The 11,459-nt window shown below is 64.5% G+C and overlaps 3 protein-coding genes across 3 annotated transcripts in view; 1 reads left to right on the plus strand and 2 right to left on the minus strand.

Annotated features, from left to right (window-relative positions):
• MNEG_2641 (hypothetical protein) overlaps positions 1-2,802 on the minus strand; it is a gene marked incomplete at both ends in the record, with an annotated part of 5,530 nt that extends 2,728 nt beyond the window's left edge. The window contains 6 exons of the mRNA XM_014048883.1: positions 18-344; positions 717-1,031; positions 1,517-1,574; positions 1,938-2,002; positions 2,357-2,461; positions 2,647-2,802. Of these exons, the coding sequence (XP_013904337.1) occupies positions 18-344; positions 717-1,031; positions 1,517-1,574; positions 1,938-2,002; positions 2,357-2,461; positions 2,647-2,802 (1,026 nt within the window). The remainder of the gene's footprint in view (positions 1-17; positions 345-716; positions 1,032-1,516; positions 1,575-1,937; positions 2,003-2,356; positions 2,462-2,646) is intronic.
• Positions 2,803-3,419: 617 nt separating this feature from the next.
• Positions 3,420-7,434, plus strand: MNEG_2642 (hypothetical protein; the record flags this gene model as incomplete). The annotated part of the gene is made up of 9 exons (XM_014048884.1): positions 3,420-3,556; positions 3,747-3,801; positions 4,026-4,250; positions 4,535-4,780; positions 5,114-5,458; positions 5,722-5,799; positions 6,147-6,443; positions 6,797-7,069; positions 7,369-7,434. 9 exons carry the CDS (start codon positions 3,420-3,422, stop codon positions 7,432-7,434), a joined length of 1,722 nt encoding a protein of 573 aa, XP_013904338.1.
• A 1,294-nt stretch (positions 7,435-8,728) lies between these two features.
• MNEG_2643 (PsbP-like protein) lies at positions 8,729-10,262 on the minus strand (the record flags this gene model as incomplete). Its single annotated transcript, XM_014048885.1, has 3 exons — positions 8,729-8,865; positions 9,108-9,243; positions 10,206-10,262. 3 exons carry the CDS (start codon positions 10,260-10,262, stop codon positions 8,729-8,731), a joined length of 330 nt encoding a protein of 109 aa, XP_013904339.1.
• Positions 10,263-11,459: the final 1,197 nt, after the last annotated feature.

The raw sequence follows: 11,459 nt of genomic DNA on the forward strand, positions 1-11,459 counted from the left end.
GCCCCCAGCAGCCCCACCGCCGGCGACCGATAGTCAGGCTCGGGGCCCGGCTCGGGCAGCAAGCCCCGCATGACGTCATCCCCCGAGGCCGGCCCAGATGCACCACTCAAAAGCTCCACTTCAGGGCCCTCCGCCGGCGCCACCTGTCGCCGCTTATCGGGCTCCGGCGGCGCCGCTGCATGCCGGCCGGGGCCGGCGGCCCCGCCGGGCGCGGGGGCGGGGCCGTGGGGCGCTGGTGCTGCTGGCGGCGGCGGCGGCGGGGGCGCGGTGGGGGGGCGGCGGCGGTGGTCCTCCAGGATCGCGAGAACCTCGGAGTCCGTGGTCTGGGAGAAGTCCAGGTAGAACTGTACGACGATTGGGGTGTGGTGATCAGCGGCAGATCCGAGGTTGAATTTTAAGGCTCGGGTCGAGCGGCAGCGAGCCCATAGTACCCGACACGCCCGGCCGGCGGCTGGACCGGCGAGGGATGGCCGGGGGTCGCGTCTAGGCAAGATTCAAGGCGCGTTGCTGCCCCCGGCTGGCGGCCCACGCCTGAGTGCAGCGGCGGGCGGCGCGGGCCCCCGATGATGCCGCCCCGCGCTCGCTCCCATGCGCACCAATCTTCATCACTAGTGGCACCCCCGCGCGCACAGCAGGCCCGAGCAACACGCGCTCAACACCTCTGCAAGCTGCCCCAAGGGTCAGACTACAAGGTCAGCCGGGCAGCCGCCGCGCACCTGCCCGACCGCCCGGAATGAGGGCGGCTGCGCCAGCACCACCACCTCATCCACAATCGCGCCGTCCCCCTGCAGCCGCCGCACGGTGGACGGGCTCGCCACCGGCGCGGCGAGCAGGAGGTGCGCGGCGCCGGCGGCGCGCAGCGCGCGGCAGGCGGCCTCGGCGGTGAGGCCGGTGGCAAGGCCGTCGTCGACGACCTGGCGGTTGACGGCGGTTGGCGGCGGTTGGTGGCGGTTGGCGCCGGTTGGTGGCGGTTGGTGGCAGTTGGCGGCGGTTGGTGGTGGTTGGCGGCGGTTGGGGGCGGTTGGTGGCAGCTGGCGGCGGTTGGCGGTGGTCAGCCGGGTACAGGGGGCAGCCAGCATGGCTGTTTGGTGGGCGGTCGATTTGCTGCCTGCGTGGCATCGCATAAGAATGTGTGTTGCTGGGGTATAACTCCGCATGTGCACATGCGCCTGGTCACGAGGGCGTGTTAGGGGGAAACGCGAGTGCGATGGGCGCCCAATAGTATGGGCTAGAGCACACGAGCGAGGGCGCCGGCGAGGCCAGCCCACTGGGCTGGCACGGGGCAGCAGCCACGATCTGCTGCCTCATGGTAGCGGTTTAGTGGCTGCCTCGGCGGTTGCGCCCTTGCGCCCGGCGTGAAGAGACCCCCTCAGCAAGGTTAGTCAGGCGGGAGCAGGGTAGGGGCCAGCACAAGAGGCTGGCTTCAGGCTCGATCGGATTGGCACCAAGGGCGGGTGTGCACGCGGGCGGTGAGTGCAGAAGTCTCGCAGGCACTGCGGGGGGCCGGGGCGCGCACCACGATGGTCCTGTCGAGCAGCGGCGGCAGGGGGCGGCCCCGGCGGTACGCCTCCACCCTGGTCAGGGGCGGGTGGACAATGGGGAAGGGGGTTCACAGGTTGAGGGTGTTGCTGCGAAGAGAGCCAGCAAGGCGAACGCCGTGTGGTTCAGGTCGCACGTCAATGCAGACGGAGACGCTAGCAGGCAGCTGCCGCGCCCTGACAGGGCAGGAAACGTGCCGAGGAATTCGAAACGTGTTTCGCTGGGCTGGGCAGCTATTGGGCAGATGCCGTTCAGGGCGACGTACCAAACCGCCACACGCCCGCTTGCTCTGTGCGCTGGCCCCGTCGGTTCCTGCCCCAGGTGCACAAGACCTCTCTCCCCCCTGTCTACCTCATTGTCCCCCCTCCCTCTCATCCAACGGCAGGCGCAGCCCTCACCTCCTCTCGAGCTCCCGGGTCTCTCGCCGCACCACCTCATCCACCTCTTGCCTAGTGGCACCCACCTGGGGACAAGGTTAGTGCATTCGAGGTTGTTAGCCAAAACCCCCACGCCAGCGACCCCGAATGTGTGACAAAGCAAGGCCGGCGCCGCCGGCACAGCGCGCAGATGAAGGCCGCACAGATGCAAGCAGCAGCGCTCCGCCACTCCCGAGCTGGCAGGCAGGGGCCAGCGCGCGCCCGCCGCACCCAGAGAGGGCCCAAATTATAGGGCCCAACTGTCAAAACCGCGAGCTGCCAGTCACGGACGCCGCCAACTTCCATGTGCATGGTCAAAATTTATGCTTGCATGCGCGTGATGCTCCTTGCCCGTGCGCGTGTGCGTGCATGTGGGGTGAGGGGCGCCTGCGCCCGCCCACCATGGCCGCCGCGTCCTCATCCAAACAGATGGTGCCGCCCTCGGCCAGAGCGCCGATCGCGTATTCAGGGTGGATAGGGGCCCCGATTTTTCGCACAACAAGGACCTGAAAATGGGTGGAGGGGGGGGGTGCATTGATTACCGCGAACAAGGTGTCGGCCGATCCGAGGCGTCATATGTGATCTGGGCCGCGGCAGCGTTGACCAAGGCGCTGGCGGTGGGTCAAGGGTCGAGGGCAGATGTACGGGGGCAGTACAAGGGCGCGGCGGCGCGGCGGCGCGGCGGGCGCACCTCCAGCTGTGCGCCGAGTATCCGCGCGACCGCGTCGCCGACGGGCACGCCGCCACGAGGCAGCGCGATGACCAAAGGGTCGCGAACCGGCGGATCGCGCGCCGCCAGCGCGCCGCCTAGTCGCCGCCCCGCATCGGCGCGATCGGAGAAGAGCATACTCACGCCGTCTGCGCGCTGTCGCAGCAGCGCGAGGGCGTGCGCGGCCGCGCGGCGGCACCAAGACGCGAGCGGCGGCGTGGGCGGGGCCGCGGCGGCGAGCGGCGGCACGCGGCGGGCGCTCGGATACTGCGCCAGGGGTGGATTTTTGGCGCAAGGCACGCCAATCGGCCACAGAGGTGCTTCCGAAGTGATGAAGGTCCGATGAATACCCTTATACAAGCCAGCTATGACTAAGGCACGCTTTTGCCGCGGTTCCGGATGCAACAGTCTCCGTTGTCGACACACCAGCCAACCGCTGGAGGTTGGTGACATGAAAGCGATACAAGAACTGCGTACTGCAATTGCTCGATCCCCCGGATTCGCTGGCTAAGGAGCCATGACGCTGTTGCCCGTCATGGAGTGCCGAGTCACCCTGCCAGGTCCCCCCTGCCTGGCCGCTTCTCCACTCGCCCTCGATAGTTCATTTGCTGTCAGAGTAGTTCCAAAACACATATCCGCGCTCCAGTCTGCTGGTGCGCATCTCCACGCAGGATCTAGAGGCCAGCTGTGTCACGAGGGCCTTCAACGCCTTTCCTGGGCCACCGGCCCTGCCGCATATCCGTCAGATCATGAAAATGAGGGTCCTGATCGCCCTCAGCGTGCTGGTCGTGCTCGCGGCATCGGCGCACGCCGCCGAACCTCGCCCTGGGGCGGCCCCGGCGCCCGGCCCAGGCTGTTCCATGCTCAAGGACAAGCACTCCTGCAAGGACAGGTGCGACAATTGCATTATCACTGCTTGCACCGGCCCTGCACGCCGATCCGACCGTTTGCGCCGCACGCCCGAGTCATCGCCGCTGGCGCACACCTGGCGCATGTGCGCGGCGTGCAGTGACGCGCAAACCATGGGAACGTGGCCCCACACCTCGTGCCCACTGCTGCACCCCCCCTGGTTACTTTCGCAGCAAGGATGGCTGCACCTGGTGCGAGAGCAGCTTCTCCTCCGCCTGCTACAGCGAGGTGCGCCGCGCGAGCCGCCGCGGCCGGGCACCTGCCGCACAGCCGCCGCCGCCGCCCCATCTTGCCGGTCAGCGCCCCTCGTGTTCCTCCGCTTCTGCGCGCCCTGCCATGCGCTGGCGGCCGCTGCCGTGCGCCTCTGACCTCCCTGCATGCAAGCATGACCTGGAATGTAACCCCCCACGTGGCCTTGTTCCCGTATTATTCACCCATGTTACCCACAACAGGACCAGGCCAAGTACCTGCCGTCCCAGTTCTTCCACTGCAAGCCGAAGCCTTCTGCCATTTCAGAGGAGGTTGCTCCTACACAGGCCGAGCTTGCCAAGAAGGGCAAGGGCGGCGACAAGAAGGCCGACTGCCGGGACCTGAAGGACCGCAAGGACTGCGTGAGGGCCAGGGCCGTGTGCAGCTGGTGCAAGGGGAGCTTCGCGCCCGACATGTGCCTGGACGAGGTGAGGGGGGGGAGGCTGCCTTGGGGGGGCTGCCGGGTTGCAGCTGCTCTGGGCTGCCAGGGCCTGGGATTGCTGACAGCGGCAGCCAGCACGCCGTCCCTGGATGCTGTTTTTGATTCTGCGCGGCGCTTGCATATGCAGCTGCAGCTCGCCCCGCCGCACTGCGCCCCCACCCGTGTCGCATCCCCCGATGGGTACTATGTTGGGCTCCAACCATGGCCGCCCCCACTGTGGATGGCCCCTCAGACCCCCCTTATTCAACGCCCCTGATTTCACACTGATAGGACCAGGCCAAGTACCTGCCCCCCATGGTGTTCGACTGCGAGAAGAGCCGCCGCTCCAAGGACGACGATGACGAGGTTGATGTTTCCGAGGTTGCGACGTCCCTCGACAGCAAGAAGCACAAGAAGCACGATGACGACGACAAGCCCGGCTGCAGGGACCTGAAGGACCGCAAGCACTGCATCAAGTCCAAGGCGGTGTGCGGCTGGTGCGAGAGCAAGATCGGGCCCGACCTGTGCTTGTCAGAGGTGGGTTGGTTGGCTGGGTTAGTGCCCGGGGGCTCGTGCTGCTGCATGCTAGGGCTTGTAGTTGCTAGCTATGCGTGGGTACGCTGGATCGGATGCTTTCCATGTGCGAGTGCATGCATGCGCGCTGGGACGTTTTGCGCACGGCTGTGCACGCGCACAAGGGTTTGGTTTGCGTGCTCCACCGCCTGGCGCGCCGCACGGCTTACCGCCCCTGCCCCATCAGGCTCACCCATCCCCAAGCCCTGTTTCACCCCCTTCCTACCCAAGCCTCAACCACCCCGCTCAAGCCTCAACCACCCCGCTTTCCTGCAACCAACCATGTCACGATGGCAGACCGCGGCCAAGCTGATGCCCCCCATCGTGTACAAGTGCGAGGAGAGCCGCGTCAAGCCCGACCCCGACACCCTCGCTCTGAAGGGCGGCGAGCAGCCCGAGCAGCCTGAGCAGCCGGAGCAGCCCGAGCAGGGCGACGCTGACAAGGACGCTGACGAGGACGACGACGCTGCGCAGCCCGAGGTGGCCAAGAAGAGCCACAAGAAGCACAAGAAGCACGACGACGATGATGATGACAAGAAGGCTGACTGCCGGGACCTGAAGGACCGCAAGGACTGCGTGAAGGCCAAGGCCGTGTGCAGCTGGTGCAAGGGCACCTTCGCGCCAGACATGTGCCTGCAGGAGGTGGGTCAAGCGGGGGTGCTGTGCCATCTCGTGCACACCGTGTGCACACCGTGTAGGCCAAGGGGCTTGTCGGGGCCCCCAGGTCTGCAGCCGCTGCGTATGTGGGCTTGTCGAGGCTCGCTGTGCAGTGCATTGCTCGCAGGCTGCCACCTGTTGCGTTTGACCACACCCAACCACATCTTGCCTGCTCGCCTTCCACAGCGGCACTCACCAATCAAATGGTGCCTTCCGCGCCGCCCTCTGCCCCTACGCAACATCCTCAGGACCAGGCGAGGTATTTGCCTCCCTTTGTCTTTGACTGCGAGAAGAGCCGCCGCTCCAAGGACGACGACGGCGATGAGGTGACCCTTGCTGAGTGTATCAATTGTTAGCATCTTGTGCACTCGGGCCTGTTCGGCTGTGTTTACAAGGCATGCTCATCACCAGTCTGTCTGTCGGCGATGATGGAATTTTGGGCAGTTGCGCGAGATTTCTGGACAGTTTGGGGCGTTTCACGCTCTGCCTCCCAACTCAAATTTCTGCACCCTGTTTTCCTGTATCAGCCACAGCTGACCTTCCAGCAGAACTCTTGCTTGGAATACCCAGTTTCTAGAAACTGACACCTGAGGCACCACCTGCCCACACGCCCGATGCGTCTCTTCTATCACTGCTGCTCACGGCCATGCAACCCCCGCTATCCTTTTCCCAGGACGCTGTCGCTGCCGACGCCGAGGACGCCGACGCTGACGAGGACGATGACAACGACGACGACGACGTTCTCGCTGACCTGTCGCGCAGCCGCAAGCACCACAAGGCCCACCACGAGGGCAAGGGCAAGAAGCACCGCCACACGGACAAGAAGCACCGCAAGAAGCATGATGACGACGACAAGAAGAAGAAGAAGACCGACTGCCGGGACCTGAAGGACCGCAAGGACTGCGTGAAGGCCAGGGCCGTGTGCAGCTGGTGCAAGGGCACCTTCGCGCCAGACATGTGCCTGGACGAGGTGCGGAGGGGTGGGCACGTTGGCTGCATATCGCAAGCATGGGTGCGGCATGCTATCCTGGAGCTCTGGGCGGTCCCCCTGGGGGCATGGGTAAAGCTTGGATGGTGATGAAACGATCAGCGGCTAGGGGCGTGTGTGGAGAGGGGTGTTGAACATCCGCTTTTTACCGGGGTGCGGTTGCTGGGGCAGGCACATCCGCTGGCCTGATCCATATGTTTGGAGAGCGCATCTTGCGCCTCGCCGCCGAACCTCTCTGATCTCAAGCTCAGAACCGCAGAAAGCGCCACGCCGCTAAAACATTCAAACACGGCGCCTCACGTACCGCCGCGCACCTCTTAAACACGGCGCAACAGGCCCAGGCCAAATACCTGCCGCCCTTCGTGTTCAGCTGCGAGGCAAGCCGCCGCTCCAAGGACGACGCCGACGATGATGTCACCACCGCCGCCGTCGACGAGACCAAGGGTTGGGTCGCCACCGTGGTCGACGCGATCACGGCCCCCTTCTCCGCCCCCGAGCCCGGCCCGTCCGACCCCTGCACTGACTACGAGAGTGCCAAGAAGTGCGGCAGGCACGACGGCTGCACGTGGTGCGAGGGCAAGTGGGCCGCGGGCCAGTGCTTCAGCGAGGTGGGTGGTTGGTGGGTGGGCCCGGGGTCGTCGGGGACGCGGCGCGCTTGAGCAGGGCGGCGTTCTGTTCTGGTGGCGGGTCGAGGCGGGGTTTTTTGGGGCATGGGTGGTTAGTATTGTGCAGCAGCCGTGGGTCCACCTAGTGTGCATAAATGCACCCTCTTCAGGCTGCAGGCAGACCTCTTCAGGAACACATGCAGTTCTGAAGCGACAACCCGTTTGCTTTTCCATCCACCAAACCTGTCTGTATTGAGTCAGTCTGACAAACCCCATCACTTTCTGTGACTGGGCACCCGCAGGAGCGCGCCAAGTACCTGCCCTCCTCCTTCTTCAAGTGCGATGTTTCCAAGGTTGCAGCCTCATAAAGCCTTTCGCAGGCGCCGCGGATCACATTGACTGATCTGGCGGGTCGTGCACATGATGTGGGCCCTTGGCGGGCTGATCACAGCCGCCACCTTTTTTGAGTGTCAGGGTTGTATACCGAGCTCCTCAGCTTGTGTGCTGCCCCCCGCCTTGAGTGCATGCGGATCCGGTGGTGGGCTTGCCTGCTCTCGCGGTCGCGGCGGCACGTCGCGGCGCCGCAAGTGGGTGGCGGGCCCAACCGTCTCATCCCCTCGCTTGAGGCGTGTTGCGTGCTCGTTAGCAGGGCTGCATTTGACGCGTGCGCGTGTCCGCTGCGCCGTAATCAAGATAGCCTAAACGAGCACAACGGCGACCCCTTTTTTCGTGCGTGCTTCCTGCCGCACCCCAGCTGTGAACGGCTGCCATCTGGTGTTGCATGGGCTATTGGCGGCAGTTGCCAAGGTTGCGGCCAAACAGCGTGTGCACAGTCAGTGCTGCAATCCCGTTGCCTGGGGGCAAACAACGCCCCGGTGCGTTGCCGTCATATGTACAGGCGCCCCACACTGCACGCGCGAGGCCGCCAGCACAACGCATCGCTGGCGTGCAAACCTGATCTGATGCACGCCGTCCTTCCGCTGCCCCGCGAGACATTTCCACGCGCTCGCGTTGCCCGCGGCCACCGCCCGATCGTCGACTCTCCCCACCCCGTCGCCCATTTTCCTGCAATTTTGGTATTGCCGCGCCTGCAAGCCCAGGCTGCCGCTACGCGCATGTCATGCGCCTGCCGCGCGCCGCCCTGGGTTCGCTGGCGGGCGCCGTCTCGGCGCCCTTACCCCCGGCCAACAGTGCCGCGCTCCCTGTAAGGGTGATAGGGGCGCCCCCCCTCACACCTCACAGGTTTGTTTGTCCCCTTGATTAGTACCATCTGGCATTGAGCTTTTCTTGATCAGCCTTTTGCTTGATCAGGCCACCTGCAATTGTAAAACCAAACTTTATGGAAGCTGCCACGCGGCTGCTGCTGCCGCACATGAGCGTCGTCAGCTGCTGTATCTTACAGAATGCAATGGCATTTGCAAGGAGCCAATTCGGTCTGGCAGCTGCCTGGTAGCCAGGGGATGCACCTTGTCCGCTCCACAAGGCAAATCCTGCAACATGCTTGCTTGCCGCCACCACTGCTGCTGCTGCTGCTGCTGCTCGTGGCACGCATCAAAAAACAAAAAGATACTCTGGTCGGGCTCCTGCCGCAGGGCTTGCCATTCATCGCACAGAGCGACCCCGAAGTTCCGAGCAGAAAAACAAAACAGCACGCCGGGCGCGTCACTTGCCAGCCACGCCCGCGTCGAACGAGGCGGCCACGCCGCGCAGCGTCTCGATGGCATCCTGCGTGGCGCCGTCGTCGCCGCAGCCGTCCTTCTCGCACTTGAACTGGCCATTGAGGATGTAGAGCTTGGAGCCTGGCCGGGGAGGGGCGGGGGTTGGGGGTTCTGAATCAGCACAGTCCATGCAGGGTTTGAGCGTGCCGCGGGCTCCCGCTCTGGCTGTCCTGCCGGCTTACTTACAGCACGGCGCCCCAAGCGCTGAAAGCAGACACGCCCTCGAAAGCGAGCGCCCGATGCACCGGTGATGCCGACCGTTGACTGGCACACTAAGACAGGCCGCCGCGGCGCGGGCCCTGGAAAGCCGGCGCCCCACCCACCTGTGATGCTGACTGTGTTGACAATGCGCTTGCGTCCCCGCGTGCTGCTCAGCTCGTACTCGTAGTCGTACAGCAGCGCGCCGCCGCCGCCGGTGCGCTGCGACTCGGAGAGCAGCCGGACATCTAGGGTGCTCTCCTGCGGGGACGCACGGGCGCGGCGCAGCTCGGGATGGATAATGTTGGAATACCTGGAAGCTGCTTGTGGGGCCTCTTGGCTTCAAACAAGGTGGCAATAATGGATAGACAGCCATGCTCAAAGGGGCCGCCCTGCAGCCGGGCACCCCTGGAAGGAAAGCACGCGTCGGCGAGGTGCAGCACAGGAACGTCCTCCTCAACCAACAGGCAAAAGACAGGATGGGACACAGCCGAGGGCGCAGGCATTGGGTGCTAGGGCTGGCAAAGTTGGCGCGGATGGGTTGGGGTGGGGTTGGGAAGCGAGGGGGGCGCGCCTTTTGGGCTTCTGTCTCCAGCAGCCGCCGCCCGACAGCTTCAAGGGAGCCGAACTTTTCGATGCTCTCGACTCGCACTGGGCTGACGGTGACGCCGACGCTGGTTGACCTGTTTGTGTGGGGCCGTGCGTGCACGTGCGCGCGTGTGTGTATGTGGGGGGATGTGTGCGGGCATGTGTGTGTGCGTGCGTGCATGTGCACATGGATTGGTTGTCGGCTCAAGAACGGTTGCTTTCACGCACAAATGCCGCACTGACATAGCTGAAGCCCGCGCGCGGCAGAGTGCTCAATCTCTGGTGGCCATTCCCAGCGCGGGCCAGGTGCACCCGCTGAGATGTGACGTCATTAATCAAAGAGGCGGCGCCGAGCTCGCCCGATCCTGGCTGTTGGGTGGCGTGGTGCTCGCAACAGAGCCGGCCTCTCAGTCAAGCCCACAAGGGCGGTACCCATCCGCTTGTTCAGATCAAACTCTCCGCTGAGCCAACCCCTCTAGTCCGCTCACCGCCTCGCGGGGTCCTCAAACAGAATGTCGGCCCCAGCCTTGTCCTTCCTGTCCCACCCCTTGGGCACCGCCAGGCTGTACCGCTGCCCCTCATTAACATATGGGGCGAGCTCCTCCGCCGCCGCCGCGGGAGACGGGCCAACCAACAGAGCTGCCGCGGCGAGGCTGCCGCAGGCGAATGCCGCTGCCGCCGCTGCGCGCCATGACCGAGGCTCAGAAGTTTGCGGTGCTGCAGCTCGAGCTGCTGCTGCGCTTGGTTCAGAAAGCCGTGCTGCTGCAGCTGTGAAGCTCAATTTTCTGCATTCAATGCGGCATCGCATGCACTGTCTGGAAGGCGCGAATGGCTGTTTACGGAGTGTGAGCCCCAAATGGGCAGATCGCCCAGCGCAGATCTGCGGGCTCATCGCAGTAAAGGAAGACTACGGTAGCTGAGAATTATGGGTCCGTGAGTGATTGGATGAATGCAGAGTATGGCTGCACACGCCTTACAAATCACGGCACCTGTACGCATGCTGAATCAGCAACCAAGGCTCAATGACAATGGCGGCCTTGGCTCTTCGCTGCCATCCTGACTTCAAAATTCCTGCGTGCATATGCTGCCATGGCACCAACATGACTGCATGCAACACACAGCTTGCCTGCAAACCACGCGGCCAGCACACGCAACAAACTGCTCAAAACGCTTGGTCAGGAGGGTGGCGCCTGCGCTGGTCTTGCACACAACCGCGCGACGCCGCTCGCCACCATGGCTGCGGGCTGCCGCCTGATCGGATCATATTCCCTCCAGCATCTCAGGGACGTTTACAAGTGCTCTCAAACATTGGCGACAAGAATGCGAGGGGCAGCGACTGGGACCCAAGCCTCAGCATGTAAGGGGGGGATTACGGGTACACCGCATGCTGTTTTGAGATTGCTAGAAGCTTCCTGTCCGCCATCAACAAAGGACCAGCGGCCGTGCCAGTGGGGGGCAGCACCAGCTGGACGGGGTAAGCACGCGCCAAACAAAACGCAGCGGTTGGGGGCACGCAGGTGCAGCAGGAAAACGCGACCATCAGAGTCTCACGAAACGCTCCAGGGAAGGGTATTTGGGATGGGGATGGAGGGGAGGGGGGGCACAGCAAGACCGGCCCGGCGCAAGGCACCTTTTGGCGGGAAGCCACCAGGCAGCAGCTTTGGGCCGGGCAGAGCATGGGATGCTTGGGGTGGACCGCAGCCGGCTGGGTCGGACGACGTTGGTTTGCTCCGAAAACATAAGGCGGGGGCGCACGGGTGACCTCAAGACAGCGGATCATCAAGCTTTGGCAACGGGGCCACACTCACTGGCTTTCGCGCTGCACACGCAGCGCCAAAATGGGGGACATGGTGACGGCACAGCATTTGTAAGCGATCTGCCCATAGGGG

This window comes from Monoraphidium neglectum (assembly GCF_000611645.1).
Source record: "Monoraphidium neglectum strain SAG 48.87 unplaced genomic scaffold scaffold00305, whole genome shotgun sequence".
Lineage (NCBI taxonomy): Eukaryota > Viridiplantae > Chlorophyta > Chlorophyceae > Sphaeropleales > Selenastraceae > Monoraphidium > Monoraphidium neglectum.